Here is a 21,941-nt window from a genome sequence, read left to right as displayed (position 1 = left end):
GAAGGACTAAAGAGACCCTTGTAGAACATGTAGAGGCACAATATCCCATTCTTCTGATAAGAGTTCACACACTTGAAGTCCACTCTAACATGTTTTTTCCTTTGCTAAAAGTGCATAAACAGCACAATAATGAGCTGTCAATCTTCCCAGGGGTTACTGGCCCAGGTGCTGGAAATGACTTGAGTAGCAATGCTCTACCCCTACACTTCCTGAGAGCACTGGCTCTGCCATATTCACATAGGTATCGGTAATCAACTATAGTGTCAGACTTCATAATTAAAAAAGCGGCAGAGTAAATCAAAGTCTGCTGGTTAATTATTCATGTGCATTATTTCGGCAGGTGAGATTTGCATAGCTTGGTTGTCAGACCCGGCTGGAAGAGTGTGATGTTTTAGCTTAAAGACCATGAGCTCAACAGCTCCAGGTTATTTGTATTACTGAGGATGAGTTTGCAAACCTGTGTGGAGTGTTCAAAGAGCAGAGGTCATTCATGATACAGAGAGAGATATTCACAGTCAGTGAGGGAAAAACAGTGATTCTTTGGGAGGCTTTTGTTATTTTCTCCGTAACCAAAAACGGAAAGTTTAAAGGGTCCGCAGGAAATGGATTAACGATTTCAAAAGCATCTCTCATCACAAAAAAACAAACAATGTATGTGTGTATGTGTGTGTGTGTGTGTGTTGGGGTGAGAGCCAGAGATGAGAGGGTATCACACAAAGTGGTCGTCTCGCGGGGTCCCCATTGATTTCACGGCCACTTACGGCAGCATTACACGATTAAAGTATTGAATAAGTCCTCCCTCCTCACGGCCCTGTCCGCTTTTTTAAACAATCACGCCATAATTATATTCCTCCGGGAGCCGTCGCCGCTCCCCTATTAATTATGCAGTCTAAACGGGGGCCGCGAGGGCCCCCACCATCCGGCCCATGCATTATTCAGACCTGTGATTTCACAGAAAACATTTCCTGTGTATATATGTGTGTGTGTGTGTGCGCGTGTCTGTGTTTGAGTTGAGGATGAAGGCAAGAGTGTTTACCACGTCGGTTGGATCTAGAGGCTTAGGACCATATAAACAAAAAAACATCGTTTTCCACCCCCGCCATCCCCTCCTGCAGTTGCTTCTTTGTTACCTCTCTCTATCTATCTGTACCTTTAATCTACTGGGGTTTTTTCTTTTTACACCTTTCTCCCCCCCCCTCTCTCTCTCTCTTTTTCTCTCTTTTGCTCTGTGTGGTTCATTAGCTAATGGCAGCTTTCTTGCCATCCAGGCCAAGGGTTCTTTGAAACAGCAGAGCACTCAAAAGCAGAGTTCAAAAGCACTGTCGAGCCTCACAGCTTCACACTAAAAGCATACAGTATAGTCAAGGCGAGAAAAGCTGCAGAACCTGAGAGGTTTTTTGCTGTCTTTAAAGACATATTTTTCTGTCTTTAAAGAAACATCTAAATATATATCTCCAAGAATTATTCAAATACCCTTATTTTACATCTTCTATGAAGTAGCTACTAATCTCTTATCCAGATTTGACATATAGAGTACATAACGTAACCGCACAAATCTATTGTTCATTATCTATATTATGCAGCTTTACATATTTCAATTAAACATATATGAAATGAAATATAATGATAACTATACACATTTCTGAAATGCTTATACGTAGATCATCACAGCATCTGTTATTAGATATTGGAGGTCATATTTAAAACTATATAGAATGGGTGGGTCTGCACCTCTGGCTGATGAACCACTCGTATTTTCTATACATTACTAATAATGCTTTGAGGATGTCACACTGCACACTGGTCCTGCTGATGTGTCTTGCCAGACTGTGTGCCAGTCAGTTATTTTGGCTTACATCGAGACTGGTACTGAAATCACACTGGAAGCAGAGCCAGTGCATGAACAGCACTGCACCATAGACATTAATATGAGTCTAGGATGGAGATGCACTGCACCATAGACATTAATATGAGTCTAGGATGGAGATGCACTGCACCATAGACATTAAAATGACTCTAGGATGGAGATGCACTGCACCATAGACATTAAAATGACTCTAGGATGGAGAGACGCTCCAATGAGCATGCCCTGATTAACTACTTCAACTCAGGGGCCTGTGGCAGCAACAGGGCTTGGCCACTTCAAATGACTGAACCCAAGGAAGGACCGGAGCCAATAACTTTTTGAGTCTTTAGTTGCAAATGACTAACATTTTGACGCACAGCCTCAGAGTCAAAGCATAAACTAGGATGAAGAGATGTTCATTTTTGACACCCAATGAGTACGCCCTAAATAACTACTATAACACAGGGGCCTGAGGTGCTAGGGCAGGGGTGGGCAAACTTTTTGGCTCAAGGGCCACATTGGGTTTTGAAAATTGGCCGCACAACAACCACCACCCCCCCCACACACGACACACACATAAAAAAAATACATTTTTTATAGCCTATAATTTAGTATGAAAAGTATTTCTTTTAAAATATGAATTGCTTAAAAATACTGCTAATTTTATGCTGTTTAACAAATGTATAAATTGTGCACTGTCGCTTTAAGACAGTCGCTTTAATTCACGTTTATTTCTCAATGATCTTCTGCCTGCTCAGCTATGGCTAGTGCTGTACCTACGGCTGGGCCATCTCAAAGTTTTTAAATGGTCAGTAGTGGGAACTACTGTTGCCTTCATGATTTCCTTTTAAAAGTTTCTTATACGAAGGAGATATCAATTATCAACAATGACAAGCCAGCAGGAACCTGTGGCTCTCTCTCCCTCTCGTGAGTGCAGACGCGTTCCCAATTAGGGGTTTGCACCGACGTCACGTTCTGGCCGGTAACTATGGTAACCCAGCACGCGCGGCCATATTGGCGATACTCAGTGAATGAAGTACAATGGAGTATAGAGCTGCACAGTCCCGCCCACAGCCGATGCCGGATGTAAAAATTCAATGCAATTTCTCCATTGACAATTGCGGTATAAGCCATAAAAACTTAACTGCACTTGGTAGACTTAAAACCAGCTACGGCTGTACTAAGCGATTGTATATGCTCCTATAGACACCAAGAGTTCATGGGGCACTAACCTTTAGTTTTGAGATAAATGCCTTTTATTCGCGATCTCTTGGATAAGTACTTCATTACCCACAATCCTGAACAATCCCACAGTGATGCCTCTGATTGGTGGAAAGGCCGTTATGGTCATAGTTTGAAACTTTCTCTGCGAAAAATATTGACAAAGATGGCAGTCTTTTACTGCCTATGGCAAAAATCTTAATGTGATTAAAAACTTTCTTGACGAATATTGGTACTTGTATCAACAAGGATTGGGGTTTATACATCACACGAACTTAGTCAGGGCCAATACACTATCAAATAGACCACTGTAAATGTTAGTTTAAACACTCAAACTTTTCAGGTAACGTTAGCCGACAGGCTAACCTTTAGCATTTCCGAATTTGTATGTCATTACATAATGCAGCTAACATTAGCCTACATGCTGCAACACAGGTATGAAATATGTTTTAGTGAGTGTCCAAAGGGGTGAAAGCCACTTTAAATCGGGTCACATTATTGACTGTTGTGTGTCCGAGAGTCAGTTTGTGGGTTTTGTAAGGGCCTGCATGAAGGACAAGACCTACAAAGTTGTGGTGAGTTAAAGGACAATTCCGGCGCAAAATGAACCTGGGGGTTAATAACACATTTGTACGAGTTCGACCGTTCGCTGCTAGTCGAATGTGACCAGTTTTATTGCAAACCGCTAATTAGCGTTTAACGCTAGCCTTCGGGGCACACGTACAGTAGAAAGAAATCGCTATTTCTATACCACTAACAAGGCTCAAAATAGCACCACACTTACACAGTAGCATAATGAGGGTCTCTACATGTAAACCGAAGCATTGAGAACTTTGTAAGTGTACATACAGTTTTGTTTAAAAAAGAAACACATTACCGTTCACGTCTGGTTGTTCACATATACAGGCAGGCGATGTGAACTAAAATCATGTAATTTGCTCAATATAGGCCTATCAGAAATAATAGCTCCGATGTAACATAACTTGTATAGTGTACTTACTTAGTGGATGTCCATCTGGTCTCTCTGGTATGGATCGCCGCCTCCAATTTCTTTTCGGGACATGGAAAAAAGTTTCAACTACAGCCCTGTTTATCAATGAGGGGAAATCTTCAGACTCTACAAAACACTGCGTCTCTTGGGGGTCGCGACGCAACAGGTCCCACTCCATGCAACACAGGCACTCCTCTTCGGTGGCTATAGCTTCACAATGTCCGCAGGTAGCCTACAGTTTCTAGAAGTGCGAGGCTGTGTGCAGCATTGACTACAGGTAGCTCTCTCTCTCTCATAGCCCTTTCACTGAGCTCCGCAGCTCTTCGTTGGTAGGCTATATTCCGACGTCCAATAAGGGTTCATCCTCGATGTCTTCAAATTTGTTCAAATAGCCTGCCATCTCTTATGTCTCCTGTTGCGTTCAGTGCTTCTCTTTTGCACAGTCCTTTCTTTCAGCAACAACGTTTCACATGAGATTCACTTCACATCCCAGAGTTTCGTTTTCCCAAGGCGCCTGCCTGTATGTGAACCAGACGTGAACGGTAATGTGTTTCTTTTTAATAAACTGCCTGTACACTTACAAAGTTCTCAATGCTTCGGTTTACATGTAGAGACCCTTATTATGCTACTGTGTAAGTGTGGTGCTATTTTGAGCCTTGTTAGTGGTATAGAAATAGCGATTTCTTTCTACTGTACGTGTGCCCCGAAGGCTAGCGTTAAACACTAATTAGCGGTTTGCAATAAAACTGGTCACATTCGACTAGCATGAAAATAAATCCCAGCGAACGGTCGAACTCGTACAAATGTGTTATTAACCCCTAGGTTCATTTTGCGCCGGAATTGTAAGCAGGGAGGTTGGTAACGTTAATGCTGCTAGCAGTGCTAGTTAACATTAGCTAGGCTACTGTAGCCTTCATACTGTATGATTCATATCAATCATTAACCTAGGAATACTTCTTCGTGCATTTAATAAACATTTTGTGTAATAATTCATGGCAAATTAATAAACTGAATATGGTGGTCCAAGAGCAGACCATGCACCAGTCCATGCATCAGCCCGACTGAGCAGTGATGACAGCATAGGATGAGTCAGGTAATGTTATGAAGCACTGCCGTTAACGTTAACCGCTTTCACACACACACGATATAAAATACACGATGATAAATATAAAATTCAATATCAAAACACTATTATTTACACGATTACTCCTGAAATAACTGCTATTAACTGCACATTCACTATATAAAAATCACTGTTTGGAGGAAAGGGTTCGCGTGCTGTCGCCAGTTGTAAATGATTTAAATGGCAAAATAAATCGCGCCGATTTTGCCTATATTATTCAGTGAGGCGCGGTGGTTTATGGGATGAGTAGTTCCTTCGCTCGGAAATGAAAATATGTACACAGTCTTGTACCTTTGACTTTTTTTGGATTTTCTCTTCGTTTTTTCACTCGAAATGATATGTTGTATGCTTATGAGTTATGCCGTAGCTGGTTAGCCTAAGACATGCTGTAAAACTCTTTAGATAAGGATTTTTCGAAACGTCAATGAGACAAATGAATGGGAATCTTACATCCGGCACCTAACCGCATTTTGGCTGTGGGCGGGACTGTGCAACTCTATTATGCACTTTGGATATCTGACGTGATTGTAGCCGTGTCTAAACAACAGAAAAGCTCATCAAAATGCGTCTAAGATGCAAAGGCATATAGGGCAGGACTTGGACCACAAGAAAAGGCGCGATATTTCGAGAAATTACGGATTATTGGCAGCACAGATCCATATGAGTTGGGTGAGGGAGACGAAGTACCAAGTTCAACCACAAGCGCCCCCCTTCCTCTGATAACTTCTGGCATTATTGTCCCTTCTCCCTGGTTTTTTTAATAACTTTTGGAAGTCGATACCTACACCAGATGTTTTTCTCAGTCTGACCTATTGGTACAACCTAAAACACGGCAATAATTAACCATTTTCCTTGACGATGTTAGGGATTTACTTCAGTGCCTAATGCTTTCTAATGAGGCGAGTATCTCCAATATGGCGATGTCCAGATCTGATGACACGCCGTGCAAACCCCTAGCCTAATTAAATGGATCGCATAATGTTCACGTTAGATCTGCTGCAAAGGAGATAACTAAGAGTTAACTTCGTTTAACATGATGTTATCTCTATTTAACATGATGTTTTGACATTGACATTGTAAACGTTCTCTAAGGGGGGTGAAAAGCAGTTTGCAGTAAAGCTAAGCTAGCCTCTATCGCAGGAAAAAAATAGCGAGCAGCCTGATAACCAAATTAAATGCTCGGCGGGTCGGATGAAAGTGGTTGGCGGGCCGCAGTTTGCCCACCCCTGTGCTAGGGGATGTTAGGAACTGCTTACACACTACTTCTGCTCCCAGAGTGTTTTAGACCGAAGAACCCACAGCTGCTGGAGGGAAACACTGTCTCATATCTCTGAGGACAGGCCATTTCTGGAGGTGTGCGTTAATTGTGTGAATCAGACAGTTGGTGTGAGAGATCCACAGACAGGGAGAAGAAGGGGACATCTCTCGGTGGAAGAATCTTCTAGAAACACATCGTCTGAGCCGTCCTCTTCACTCACTGGCAAAAAAAAAAGACAACACCGACAAAAACAAAAAAGTTTTAAAAGCTAGGTAGTATGTTTATAACTTAAATATCCCCCTGCCACAAGTGACAAAAATAGCTCTTAACATTTCTCAGAGCCACTGTTAAATAAAAGTTGTTCGCAACAGTCCGCAAGCTGTGCATTTGCTTTAAATGTTACTGCCCAGGGGGCATTCATGATCACACGGTCTCCCGGGACCATGAGGACCCAGGATAGGTCATGCTTTGTCTGTAATGATAGTCCTGAAAGTGCTTCTGCTCCTGAGAAGAATTGTTTCATGATTCTATGTTTTTAAGGTTTCAACAGTTGGTTTCATATCGATCTGGGATTTATGAAAAGGCCCTACTAAATATTATGGTGTTGCGCTGAATTTGATCTTCTAGACCCTCATTAATAACGGTTGCTGGTTTGTAAAAATAGATAACTTCAGGGAGCCTAAAATCTTATGATCTACTATTACACTGCAAATAAACATTGTTACAAATGTATGTCAGCCTTTGTACTTCAACCCCTCAATATATGAGTGCAAATGGAAAAGAAATGCTAATCAACTTACTCTCCTGACAATCAGAAGGCCGGGGGATCTCTGCAGGTTGGATGGCTTCCTCTGTGTGGAACCAGCTGGAGGTATTCCATGTGGACCTGTGGACTCTGCCTTCAGCCTGACGCCTGGGCTCGTCAGACGCATCCTGTCTCGTCCAGTTCCACTCCAGCATGTCCTTCCTCCGCTGTCTGTCTTCGCCAGAGTCCACTTCCTCCCCGTCCCCCTCTCCTTCTGACCGCAGGCTTGCTGCATCGAAATGACCGCCGCCGTTGAGCAGCACCAGCCCCTTCACCTTCTCCAGCAGCCTGGCGACTTGACCGCTGGCGGCGGCGGCGTTGGCGTTGGGGTTGTTGGCGAGCGCGTGGTAGCGGTTCCCGCACCTGTCCAGCAGCTCCCTCAGCGGCTGGCCTTCGCTCTCCACGTGCTGCTCGATGGTGGCGTCCCCGCCCAGCCAGTCCGCACAAGTGAAGAGGACCAGCGTGTGTGACCAGATCCGCTCACCGCCGCCGCCGAGAAGCTCCAGGTGCTCCCGCGCCGACCGCCCCTCGTCCTCGCCGAAGGACGCGTCGGCACGCACCGCCAGCAACAGGACGTGAGGTCCCGGTGGGCAGAGCGACGCCGCACGCATCATTTCCTGTCTGGTCCACACCGGGGTGCCCGCGGCCGGCGTGCTCTTGTGCCAACCGGGCGTGTCGATCACGGTGAACTGCTGTCCAGACACTTCTCCGTGCCGCCGGGCACAGGAGGTGGTGTGCTTCATGTCGAAGGCCTCCGCGCCCAGGATGGCGTTCCCGGCGGAAGTCTTCCCCGACTGATTGTAACCCAGCAGCACAATCCTCAGAGTAGAGAGTTGGACAGAGTCTCCTGTCAGATACAAATGCAGTCAGAGACAAAAGGAATCAGCAAAACACACGGCGCAGCAGTACAGTCTTCTCTAAACATAACTGTGTAAACAAAATGCTTGTGTCTTTGTGGTCTTACAACAAAGTTAGTTGTAGTTTGATTGCATGGTGGGCCAGTATAACTGGCAAGATTAATGCTGGCTATGAACTCATATGAACACCTCAAACGGTACTTTTCTGATGCTGGTCATGATAATAAAATGTAGGGTTTCCTACGGTCAAGTTATTAAAGCGTGCTGGCAGATCTTGAAAAACCAATTTCCCCTCAAGAAAAAAAATAATAATCATAACACATGCAAGAGACATGAAAGTGAATGTGTGAACCACTGATGGTGGTGTTGATTTAAAAGTTAGCGTAGTCTTTGTCTTCAAAATAATAATGATTGATGATAATGATGATGATAATAATGAACTCTGCAAAACCCTAATAATGATCATAAAGATGCAGTTGTGCTTGCACACAGGAACACTTGTTGTCTCATAACTGTGTTCTGCATTCTATGGCTCTTTATATCAGATGTGTTATCTATGTATCTAGCCTATATTATATGTAATCTACTGTACATCTGTAGATCAAAGCCAGAGACATGCAAATGAATGCAAATAACATTCAGAAAACAGTATATTTGTCATGCTTCCAGAATGCCTTCAGGGTGAAAACAAATTAAAAAAGAGTTCAGACGCAAAACCCTCTAAATCTGTCTGACCACTTTTCTTTTAAATGAGCGTTTTTTTTATCAGGGTCCTATAGGTTTTTGTCTACAAGTCGATCATTTTTGTAATTGTTGACAGAGGCGGCATTTAGTGGGTTTTGCATCTGAACTCTTCAAATCCACTCTGTGCTTAAAATCACCGTTGAAGGGTTTGGTCCTCCTGCACTGCGTCTGCTGCTGGGCCCTCCTGACTGGCCTTTTCAGCGCCGCTAGCTTCCCCTTCTCCAGGCTCCTCCTTCTCACTCTGTCCTGCACGTAATGGCTACCTCTCGCCCCGACAATCCCCTCCACCTTCTCCAGCAGCTCTGCGACCTGTGACCGGTCAGCGCAACTCACGCTGTTGTCCAGGACGTGAGACCGCCCCCCGCATTTCTCCACGAGACGTCGGAGCGCCTCGCCCTCGGCCTTTACGTACTGTTCGGAGCTCGACCGCTCCCCGAGCCAGTCGCCGTGGGTGAAGAGCACCAGGGCGTGCGCCCAGGCCCCCCCGCCGCCGAGCAGAAGCTCCACGTGCTCCTCCCAGGCCTTCAGCTCGTCGTCCCCGAAGGAGAAGTCCACGCGGTGGACCAGGAGGAGCGCGTGAGGCCCCGGGGGACACAGCGAAGTGGCGAGAGCCCGCCCCACCTCGGTGGCGCTGTCCGAACCCAGGATGGAGCTCCCCACTGAGGTCTTCCCAGAGCCTCTGTGCCCCAGCAGCACAATCCTGTAGTCAGACAGAGGCTGCTGCACACCTGTTGACATGCCAATGCAACATGCATCAGCTTGTACATTTCTCACACTAGTTTATGAGTGAGTATTTAGATTCTACCTTTTCAAAGTCAATGTAAATGTCATCTATGAACAATTAATGAAGCACATGAAATTACAGTTGCAAGCTTGTTGTGTTTCTGTTTAAGCTGATACAACTAATTCATCTAGCAGTTCGTTCTCTCAGTCTTTCCCTGAAACAAGGATCTAGTGTCGGACTACACACACAACAATAGAGTTAACACATACACACATGGAGACAGACAAAGGAGTGAGAGGAGAACATGTTCACACATGGAGACAGACACACTTGGTTAACTTCAGCTCCAGTCTAAATCCTCCAACTTCTCTCTCGCTGTAAATTCCTCCCTTTTATGACCAGTGCCATCTGACTGGACAGGACTTACCGGCATGTGACCTCATTACTCCGGCTGCCATCTCAACACAAGGTTCCTTAAATGTTTCCCAGTCAGAGAAGAGAAGTGCATAGATACGTCCAACGGGTGTGGCACAGGGGGTGGTTTAGTTTAGCGTTTGCAGCCTGGCATATTCATCTGTCCCTCATCTGTGTGTGTGTGTGTGTGTGTGTGTGTGTGTGTGTGTGAGAAAGAGAGGCAGATGAGGGAGCACACACAGGTGTTTACACACATCACCTGTGTGCTCAGGGAACAGGCTGAGCTGGTTCCTCATTCTGCTAGAGGTGAAGGGAGATATCCTCTTTCCATCTGCCTCAATATGCTCTGTGTGTGTGTGTTTGTGTGTGTGTGTGTGTGTGTGTGTGTGTGTGTGTGTTTGTGTGTGTGTGTGTGTGTGTGTGTGTGTGTGTGTGTGTGTTTTCCCTTGTGTGAGAACATCTCCATCTCATGCGGCATGTGTACATACTGTGAGTGTCTACATGTACATGTGATGTGTGTGTGTGGCTGCCTGTGTGTGTTAATGACACTTTGCTTAACCCATGAAAAGCAGGTGGCCTCTTCAGCAGAAACAGTGGTGTGCTTGCTGACTCATTCTTTACCTTGAGGTGGCACACAGGTTAAACATTTGACCCTTAACAAGCCTTGTGTGGACACAAGCAAATTTGACCACCATTGCATTATGGTTATAAATAATGATGAACTTAAAATGTTTCTCACCTTTAAGCCACTGTCGCATAACACACAGTGTATTTTGACAGAATTACAACATACATATTATACACAAATGACCTTATACATTATACATTCATACATATTCACTCTGGAATACTGCATCACACACTTCACAACATATTTGACAGCATCAATGCACGCCACCCTGTACCGTACATACATTAAAACTCAAACAGAAATGTGCTCAAGCATCAAATAGGTCAACTGAGTATGGGTCAAAAACAGGCTCAGATGAAAATGGGCAACAGCATCAGATGAAACCAACATGTAATAAACACAGTTAAAGGAGAAGTTCGGTGTGAAATTGACCTTAGCTGTACTGAAAGATGTTGCCGAGTACTCACATGTGTCCAATAGGCACCTTCGCTCATCCCCTAGCATTCCAAATTATGCCGTTTTTAGCCGAGTAGCTGTGGGGGCATAGCGTAGCCTATGCAACTAAATCGCTATTTTTACACCATTAAAAAGGTTCCAAGACTCTCAGAAGTCTGAATAAGCTCTCACACTTATTTGAATATAGCGTGAAAAGATTAGGGGAGCTCACACCTCTGAGGGGCCCTGTGCTAATAGATTTAGGCTCTAAGAGTGCAATTTTGACCTTTCTATAGACCCTTTCAAGAGAGTTCCATTATCAGCATCATAGTTGGCCCCACAAGGCTTCCGTTTTAACATTCCATATGTTATCTTAATAGAGTGTCCCAGTGACGCCACTTCCGTTTGCCTCCATGGGACCTATCTTTCAAAAAATGTTGAACGCCAGTCTATGGCGAAAAATTAATTATTTTCTGGTCCCGGTTGACTTGTGCCGGGTTGACTTGTGAATTACCCATATGATGCTTGTCAATTTTAAAGACAATGTTTCATGTAAAGACATTTGCAGTTTGTTTCATAACTATTGAATTACAACATTGTGAAAGATCGTAATTCCAACGACTACAAACCCATCAGTCGCGCTAGTGACGTTAGCTCATTCACAGCCACACTAGATTGTACAAGCATACCAGCAACAGGTCTTAATTGGGCTTTCCTTGCCGATGAAAATACCATGAGTCAGAGGATTAAACACATCAGGTAAGTTGTATTCGTCCATAGACTGTACATTAGATACTGTTAAGTGACATAGCAGGCAGCAAGATGCAACCGTTAACTAGCATAACAGCTAATCTTATCGTTTCATTACCGGGTGACGTACATCGTTCGAGACGAGAGATGTAGTCCACTGAGCGGATTCGCACAAAACCAACATAACTTTTGAAGTCTATCGAACAACAGTACTTTCTTGACGTGAAAAATTATCTTTTAAATTCACACACATCATATGTGAAATTCGTGGCACAATTCAAACTGGACCAAAAAATAATTGTTATCTCTCCATTAACTCCCGTTCATATATTTTTGAAAGATACGTAGGTCCCTTTACCTCAAATAATTATTTATTATGATTTTCATTAGCTATATCCTGTGGTGATTCATATATTCTAAGAAGCCACCCAATACACACACACAACATAGACTAATTACCAGTGTTATGCATGTCTTTGCTGATATTCTCACAGCTGCCGACAGTCCTTCATGTCTTCGCTGATATTCTCACAGCTGCCGACAGTCCTTGATACGTAGGTCCCTTTACCTCAAATAATTACCAAGTAGGGTGGGTGAATTAACAGTGTTAGGGTTAGAATAGGGTGGGTGAATTTAGTACCAGTAATCCATAAAGGTATACATCACTTAACATTGAATGTAAGGTAAAACTCAGGTAAATATACTATAACAAAGTAACAAAAGAACAAAGTAAGCTTAACCAAATAACAAACTTAAACGTAAACTTGACAATACATCGTTAATCATCGATGACGATTATCATTTGTCCTTTGGCAAGTACAGTTAAGAGTCCAGGTATTCTGCTGTGGTCCAGGAGAGGACTAGGACTGGCCACCCTCAGCAGGGTGACGAGGACAGAGGCCAAATGGCAGCTGAAAACAGTGACTTTCCAGTACATTCTATATATAAACAGGGGTACTGTGATTACAAAGGCTTTTGTCAATATGGAAAACTTTCCACTGATTTACAAACTTTCCACTGATTTACTGGTAAGGCGACCTGCTGAAGAAAGGGGTCAGGCACAAAACATCAATGTGCTGATTAAAAAGTCCATTTGAAATGTCCCATTTTTTCTTTTTCAATACTCACTGTGTTGAGGATTCAGCACCAGAGTTATTGTGGAGTGTTAAGTGCATTGTAAAAAAATGTATTTAATAAAGAAGTGTGTGGCTGTTGATGGTGGCATCCATCCCGTAATTGTTTTTGAAGCAGATGAAAAATAAAGCCTCAGTTAACTTGGCAGTATCACAACATGCATGTGTTTTATTAAGCCAAAGGTGGAAAGAAAACTTGCTATCAGGTGAACTTGTGCGCCAATATTGTACAACAGATGGCAATAACAGTGATCGCAAACCACTGTGCTTAAATGTTACACTTTCAAAATGCGCCACTTTAGCCTCTATTCAGTAGTATAGGTTAACATGTACCAAAAGAAAGATCCATTCAATTCAACTTGTCATTTTATAATTGCATCAGTGTTTGGAGTTCCTGTACGTACAGTGCTGACAGTGGTCTTACATGGAATCGGAAAGTCACTCAGTAAAAGCAAATGACTTGACAGTGAAGTCCGTTCTCAGGAGACTATACCAGGCTGTAGGCTGAATGAATGCTCATATTGGTTGCATAGCAACAGCCTTCACCATTAGCACCTGGGCAGCAGTTTAATGCAGCATCTGCTCCGGCTGTATATCCGTCACCAAGGTGATGCGTTTGTTACACACAAAGCTCACAGCCTGCCTCCAAATCAGTTTACAGAGTTCAGAAAAAAAGGCACATAAACTTCCATTCATAACTGAATATGAATGACAAACGGCCCATCATTCTTTTTTGATGATTGGGTTCTCTGGCTTCCTCCCAAGTGATGGCATGTCCTTGACTGGACACAACCACTTTCTTCTCCACTTAACTGATCTCTCACACTTTCCTCTCCATTTAACTGATCTTTCACACTTTCCTCTCCACTTAACTGATCTCTCACACTTTCCTCTCTACTTAACTGATCTCTCACACTTTACTCTCCACTTAACTGATCTCTCACACTTGATATTTATAATGACAAATCCAAGTCCTGAAACCAATTACTGTAACACTTGGACAGAAGATTTTATTTGGATTGTACATGGATATATAGATTGTATCTGGACTCTATACAAAGTCCATACATACCGTATAAACAGATTTAAGAATCTGTGTCAAAAGTTACATGTAAGTATGCCAAGTTGACCACATAATAAATTCCAGCGGTCCACTGACTGGTTGGCAAGTCTTTCATGTATGTTAATATTATTACAGTATTTAATTATGCAGACAGAGCCAGGCATTGTATTTAACCAAGGCATTTTTGAATGATCTGGGCACTGGCAGCATATAACTATAAATGTTTGCTTAATTAAAGGAAGGCAGTTCATTAATACTCATGGGACATTTACTAATTGCAATGTAAGAGAAATCAAAGAGGTCCCTACAGGTTTTACTGAGCAACGTTACATACTCTTTACTCAGACACACACACACACACACACACACACACACACACACTAAAAGTACTTGTCGATTTTATAAACACTCTCTCTGGCGTTGGGGTGCAGACAGTAACACTGGGTGAGATGAGAGCCCAGTGATTTTCTCACAGCGGACCGCACGCCACACCAAGAGCATAAAACTGATTTCGGCCGAACACAGCAGGAGATAGCAAGTCCCCAAACGATGCATGTCATGCTTCTCCCTCTCCGCAGTGGTGTGATTAAAAACGACAAACAGGAAACAACAAGGACGCCACGAGACGGATCGCAGCCATGGTGGTGGGTAGTGGTGTTGGGGGGGGGGGGTAGTGGTGAGACAGAAAGAAAGACAGACTGAGAAAAGAGAGATGCAGGGAAAGATAGAAGAGGAAAGAAGGAGATAGAGGGGATAATGAAGTGGAGGGAGATAGGCGAGATGAGGAAGTGTCCTGGGTCGACATAAAAAATCCGCCGCCACAACGGGGCAGTGAGGAAATGAGACGATGCTATCAGGCTCCACCGAGAGACAGAGCTACTGCTCACAAAGAGACGACCTTCACTGGCAGAGAGACGAAAGAACACAGGGAAGAGCTATAGCTCCAAACACAGTACCCCCAGGAGAATGAGAAAGAGAGAGGGAGAGAGAGAATGAGAAAGAGAGAGGGAGAGAGAAAAAAAGGGAGAGAGAGAATGAGAAAGAGAGAGGGAGAGAGAAAGAGAGAGGGAGGGTAAGAATGAGAGGGAGGGAGAGAATGAGAAAGAGAGAGGGAGAGAGAAAAAGAGGGAGGGAGAGAATGAGAAAGAGAGAGGGAGGGAGAAAGAGAGAGGAAGAGAGAAAAAGAGGGAGGGAGAGAATGAGAAAGAGAGAGGGAGGGAGAGGTAGATAGTAAGAGAGCTTGCTTTATGGCTGGCAGGTGCAGAGGAGGCAAAAATTTCAAAATGCCCAGAAGTTTCTTGGAAGTTATGGTTGCCATGAAAGCAGACGGCCTGGTCTGCTACGTGCCTGAGCAGGTCTGATTGTTGGAGTGTGTGTGGGTGTGTATGTGTCCATGTGCATTTCAGCACAGATGTTTTACCTGCATGTCTATGTGCTGTCATAACAGCCCCTTCCATCACATGACACAGGCCTAAGTGATTTTCATTAGCTATATCCTGTGGTGATTCATATATTCTAAGAAGCCACCCAATACACACACACAACATAGAGCACTAAATACCAGTGTTATGCATGTCTTTGCTGATATTCTCACAGCTGCCGACAGTCCTTCATGTCTTCGCTGATATTCTCACAGCTGCCGACACTCCTTGATGACATCAATCTCAATCACACCAATGGATAGCTACAATGGAGAACAACTACAAAAATAGGCCTAAGCACTCTCGGTCTTCACACTGCTTAGAAGTGTTTTTTTTAATTATCTGCCTAGCAACAGATTTAATTGAAAGTCTCACTCACATGCCTTGTGTAACCCGTCCTTAATCTTCTGAAGGGTTGAAGCGGTGCTAAAATGCTTTGCCTTACACCACACTTTTGTTTGCACTGCACTCAAGCAGTGTTCCAGGCCTGCTCAGTAATTTGATACCTGGTCATTTGAGTGTTTTTTCAGTCTGCCTCATTACGTACATTTGGACACTTAGAATCCTTAAATGCATTTTCACATGGTCAGCATAAACGCATGGAGGTGTCCCAAGGCCCAGAACACATCAGTGCACAGAGCTCTTTGTGTAGCCTACAATTTATCTGAAATAAAACTTACATTTAGCTGCGGACTCTTACACACAAGGGCATCAACAAAACCACAAATGCATCATGTCAAGAATTTTTTTTAATTTTTTTTTTATCAGGCTCCTTTAGGTTTTTGCCTAGACATTGATTTTAGACCAGGAAGAGAGTGGTGTTTAGCGAGTTTTGAAGCGAAATTATTTGATTAACATATACTATATGTGGAGAGCAGAGCACTCACTCACCATCGTAATCTCATTTTTGACGGAGGTGGCGTTTAGAGGCCTTTGCATCTGAACTTTTTAGTCACATGTCCTGTTTTCGTAAGGCTTCAGGGGCACATCCCTGACCCCCCTCCGTGCTGTCTGTGGGACTCTGGTGGCTTTGTCCCTTCTCTCTCTCTCTCTCTCTATCTCTCTCTACTGTGTTTGTGCTCAGTAACTCCGACAGCTCGGACTGTTGCCCTACGAGTCACAGTTGGAGGCACTCCATCAGACAGCGGCTCCAGCAACGGAGCTGGCGCCTGACCAAGGCCGGGCAATATCAATTTCAGCTCCGGGCCAGGACTATGCAGGTGCTGACAGACTGCAGTCTCACTGATGTCTGCAGGCCGAGCAGAGGAGGGGAGGGGGCCAGAAAGAAACAGGCTGTGTGTGTGCTGTTGTACTGATGTGTGTGTACTGTTGTGTTATATGTTTGTAGTGGACAGTGCTCTGGGGTGACGGGGTTGGGGTGGTCAGAGCTAGCATGATACAGATTTTGGGGTGTGTTCGTAAATTCAAATTGGCCCTCTGTGCATGGAATAGCGCTCTGCAGTTCAAAAAGAAGACAAGCGCTCTGTCTCCCAATGAATTAGCCGTTTCTCAAGGATCAATATGACATGAACACAAACAGTGGGTTGACTGGGAGTTTATGTTTCAGTCAGAGCCTGACAACAGTAAAGAAGACTACGTGCTCTGGATCCAGTCCCTACTAGATTCCTCAAGAATGCATATGATAGTTTGGCTCCCTTTTTTCTCAAGATAATAAATACCTTATTAGAAACATATATTTCTGACTGCTTCCGCTGCCGTGAAACCTTTACTTAAAAAGTCAAATCTTGACCATACTATCCTGAGTAATTACAGGCAACACACACATGCACCTACACACACACATGCACAGACATGCACACACATAAACATGCACACACTCACTCACTCACACACACACACACACACACACACACACATGCTAGCAGAGATGGCAAAAGTTCCTGGTCTGTGGCGGAATTGTTTTCTAAAACTGCAAAATATCAACAGTGAACGTTTGCGCCGGAACACGCCCCGTCTTTTCGCTGAACCGCCCCCATGGGCGCAATCGAATTCCCTAATTTACAGGCATGTACCTGTGGAGGGAAAATTCCAATATGCGCTGACTGCAAAATAGGAAAGACAAACGCGCGAGTATACAAAGTCAATTGCGCTGGGACGGAAGATAGAGCCCAAATTCACCTACGCATCCACACACACAACCACACAGCATGCACACATGCACACACACACACACATCCACACACACGCACACATACAAACACACACAGGAACACACTCACATAAGCATGCATGCACAGACACACATACAGGCAGCATACAAGCATACACATAAGTTGCAAGAGTAGGGGAAGGAGTATAAGACGGAGACAAAGTGACAAGTGTGATTTATTTTCGCAGAGGATGTAAAGGACTGAGCGGCGGTCATATGGTGTACCGCTATGCGGTACATCTAGTTATTATTTTTATTATACAACACCCTAGAAATCATTTCACTGGACCATGCACAAGAGCATTTTATCATCAACCTTACAGGCTCCACGTTTGTGAAGGCAGGATTTTCAGAGAGCCTTCTTCATTTAGGACAAATTGGGGTTAAGTCCTGAAGTCGATGGCACGGTATGTTCCTTCCTGTGCAAAATGTTGAACACAGATCCTTGTCAGTTTTCTCTCCCATGTGTTTCTTTTTCCCACTATCTCCCCATGTATCTATCGAGTCTGTCTGGTCTTTTCTTGTTTCAAGCGAGGGCATAATCCTCCAAGCAGTGCAAATGGTGAGATAACACAGGTGTGTGTGTGTGTGTGTGCACGCGTGTGACGGTGAGTGAATGTAGGGGCTATAAATAAAACCGCAGGTTGTATCTCCGTCAATCTGTGAATCATAAAAACACAACTTCCGTGTCAAACCGCCCTTCGCTTCAAAACAGTCTCGCTAACGGCGTTCTTATCGCCGCGCTGAGAGAGGGAGATGAGAGATAATGTGCCTTACAGTGGAGGAGTGAGGAAGCGAGGCAAATTCACCCCCCAAAACCCTGCAGAGAGGAAGGCCACCATTTTATTTAACACTTCTCCAGGGCTCTCAAGTTCTGAAGTTTGCAAGGAGTGAGACTTTGTTTCTCAGGGGGGAGGGGGCGTGGCATTGGCACAGTGCCACGCCCCCTCCCCCCTGGTCGAAGTAGGCCTACATGAAAGTCCTACGTCTGCTTGAACTACTCGTGGCGCCACGCCCCCTCCCCCGATCAACAGACCCACCCTCCCCATGTCCCATCGACCCAGCTTCATGAGAGAGCACAAATTCCATTATTTCAAACACACTGTTTTATTTATTCTAGAACCCTATAGTAAATAATAATAAATAATAATAACATAAATTATGATAATAATTTCACCCAAATGGGCCCTTTGAACAGCAGTGGCTCATTCTGCTCTAAACAAACAGAAAACAACCAAATGAGAAAAAGCACATTTAGCCCCAAAATGGTCTCTTGAATAGTGGTGGTTCTGTCCGTGTGTGTGTGTGTGTGTTTATGAGTGATGTTGTGTGTTGTAAGTGCAGATTTTGATGCCTTGATGACTGATACTGGGGGCTCCCATTTAAAGCACTGTGGTTCAATGTCAGCCATTTTCACAGTCATGAGGCCATCCTTAAAAATATTCTTGTTTGCAGTAACAGCCAAAAAAAAAAAAAAAAATGGGTCGGTAGGTATGTCAATATTTTTTTTTCAAGATTCAAAGTAAAAAAAAGTACAATTTTGGTCATGGTGATTACGCAGGTATGAATTTAAACAAATGTGCATATTGTGACGTAACTGACTGGGTCCTCAACCCGTGCCTTCAGGCGCATCACTGCAAACCTCAATCTGATGCAGGTTATGTAAACCAGCCTTTCTCAAACTTCTTTGACCTGAGGCCCAGTCATGGCAGACTTTGGGGTCATAGGGGCTCATCTACACGTACCCAACCCCACTCCCTCCAAATCAAATTGTCATTATCATTATCACAATCATTATTATGCCTATATTGTTATACATGCACATACATTTCACTTAAATGTTTTGTGACATGCACATCAGAGGACTGCTTTACTAATGTAAGATATAATTAGTTTCATTGCTTGTGCATGGTTGCATGATGCTTGCATAAGAAAATAAATACTTCTCAAAACAGCAACAATTAAATGGGTGCTATTGTTTTTAAATGTTTCCCTCATGCAATCATCATACATTGGTAGGAAATGGAGAAAAAAAAATACATGTTTAATTTGAATGCCTGAATGTAAGGATTCAGGAAACACAATACCAGCTTTTTTGGCGAGTAGATAGGTGTAAATCACTGAGCTGTTGATCTGTAACATAGAAAGAAGGCTACAAAAGCTTTTGGCCATGTTATATTCAAATTTGACTATACAATACTCAGTGCTATACAGTGTATTATACAGTCTCTGCTCTGTTTCTATGGAAGTTCCACAAATCAACGTTGTTCTATTAAGTGTTGTTAAACAATTAAATAGCATTCAACAGGTTGAAGCGGAGCTTTGATACCAACGTTATCGATTAGTTTCAGTTTCTCTCGCGCAGACGCCTGCATTGAATGAACGCTCATACCACCACTTGTATGGCTATTGATAGCAGAAACGTTTGTTTTCTTTTTTGTCGGTCCGCGGTATCTTGATCTTGCCTAATATTCACTCCACGATTCCGCGGACCCACATCAAAACAAAACTATTTCCTGATTGGTTGAGAAATCCTATTTTCTGATTGGCCGATAGGTTAGTAACTGAACAGCAGCTCTCTGAGCTGAATAGACCTCTCCAGAATATATCCCGCCTCCTAACTTCCGTATCCATCCAACTTCCGGGCGTGGATTGTCTATGGGAAATAACATGGCGTTTTGAAAGATCGTACCTGTCAAACACTGTAGGTGACAAAGTAGAAAAAGCTGCTGCTTTCGGTGCCGTTTGAGTAGTATAGTCTATAGTATACTACTTAAACGGCACCGACAATCAAAAAATCCAGTGGAAACTATATGGCAGAAGTGTGTAGGCCAATCTGCCCACCAGCTTTTTCAACTTCGCTACCTACAGATGTTTTACTGTTATGATATTTCGAAACGCCATGTTATTCCCCATAGACAATCCCCATATTCCCCATGTCACCCATGTCTTCATCTCGGAGTAAGTGTTGGTGTGAGCAGGCCCTGAATTGAAATATCAAAAACGTGCAATTTCAAAAAGCCGACACACAAAAGAACATTTGATCAAAGCCACAAATAAAAAATCAATTGAATAAAAAATGGTGACAATAAAGCCATTAGATGAAGATTTGAATTAGCATTCAAGTTGATTATTAGCCTAGAAATCTAGACGCACCCTAGCGGCGGCAAATTAATTTGCTCAGCCAGTACATTTCAATGATATAGGATGGCCCGCCAGGCTAGTTGATTATGCCTCAACACTTAACTTTCACTTGTGTGGTCCTGGCACCAAACCCACAACTTATAGTGCTTCAGGTGAAAACGAAAGCACACAAAAGCACTTGGGGTAAACATCAAAGCAGAATTCAGACAATGAATAAATGACAAATAAATAAGAAATAATAGTTGCTCGAGTGAGAAGTCATTACCATATCCAACTTGAAACAAAACAAAGGCCTCTGATTTTCAAAAGAATGGCCATTTACTCCCAATAAACACGGCACAGAAGGCAGTAAGCAGAAGAGAATGATTCTCGCTTGAACAGCTAATTAGCGAGGGCTTCATTGCAGCTTCTCTCTCGTTAGCAGCACTTGTGTCCTGAGGTAAAGTGTTGAGGGAGAGAGAGAAGCTCTGCTCTGTTTTTGGCTAAAGATGCGGCATTTCATAATTAAAACTCCTGACAGGTCTCTCACCCGCAGAAAATGCACATCTAACTTCTGAGAGCAGTCTGCAAGTCGCCTCCAGGAAGGCAGAGATATTTATGCCTACGCATACACACACACAAACATAAAAATGCAGTTACATAAGGTAAATATAGTCGCACATGTCGATTAGCCTACCAGGGTCCAAGCAAAACTGCAGCAATCACAACAAATGGTGGCATTAGAAATAGTTTGCTCAAGGAGTGCTCGTTAAATTGCCTCATCAAGCAGGAAGCAGTATTTTTTTTTATCAGTAATTAGCTTGTCCGATTGATGCACAAAGATCACTACCCTTGATCAAAACATAATCTAAACCTGCAGTTGTTCATGTCATCACAGCCTTCACCTTGGCCCGCAGCACAGTCGTCAGACTGATAGTTGCACACAGTCTGTTCCTCGAGCCTCCAGCTTGACTGAAGGGCCCACACATATAATAATGCCACTGGGTGAAGAACTGGACCAATACCCAACGGCACACTGAAGTTTCAAACTCTCAGACATCGGAAACACAATAAGACAGTGCTTCTCTGCTTGGACCCTTATATACTGTAGGCGAAAAGATGCAATTTTATCAAGTGCGTTAAGCATTCTATTAAGTCGACATGCTGACAAAAAACAGGTATAAAGTATTCACTCGACACACAGGAACAACACGCACACAAACAACCACATG

General features: G+C 43.5%; 1 protein-coding gene across 1 annotated transcript; it reads right to left on the bottom strand.

The window, feature by feature from the left end:
- Positions 1 to 4,908: 4,908 nt before the first annotated feature.
- Positions 4,909 to 9,452, bottom strand: LOC143118275 (GTPase IMAP family member 9). Its single transcript, XM_076279359.1, has 3 exons — positions 8,983 to 9,452; positions 7,240 to 8,091; positions 4,909 to 6,658 (listed from the first exon to the last, which is right to left on the bottom strand). The coding sequence occupies exons 2-3, from the start codon at positions 7,985 to 7,987 to the stop codon at positions 6,555 to 6,557; spliced, it is 852 nt and encodes a 283-aa protein (XP_076135474.1). The 5' UTR covers positions 7,988 to 8,091; positions 8,983 to 9,452; the 3' UTR covers positions 4,909 to 6,554.
- Positions 9,453 to 21,941: the final 12,489 nt, after the last annotated feature.

This window comes from Alosa pseudoharengus, unplaced genomic scaffold (genome assembly GCF_046254945.1).
Source record: "Alosa pseudoharengus isolate Yale_2024_CS ecotype anadromous, Long Island Sound unplaced genomic scaffold, YU_APseudo_1.1 YU_APseudo_1.1_scf_12, whole genome shotgun sequence".
NCBI classification, from domain to species: Eukaryota; Metazoa; Chordata; class Actinopteri; order Clupeiformes; family Clupeidae; genus Alosa; species Alosa pseudoharengus.
The sequence above is the reverse complement of the archived record's forward strand: the minus strand, read 5'-3'. Positions and strand labels throughout refer to the sequence as shown.

Excerpts from the sequence above, each read along its gene's own strand:
- LOC143118275 (XM_076279359.1), bottom strand. The coding sequence starts at position 7,987 with ATGAAGCACACCACCTCCTGTGCCCGGCGGCACGGAGAAGTGTCTGGA. Across the intron at positions 6,659-7,239 it reads GCCTTCTGATTGTCAGGAGA|TGAGTGAAGAGGACGGCTCA; the intron begins GTAAGTTGATTA and ends TTTTTTTGCCAG.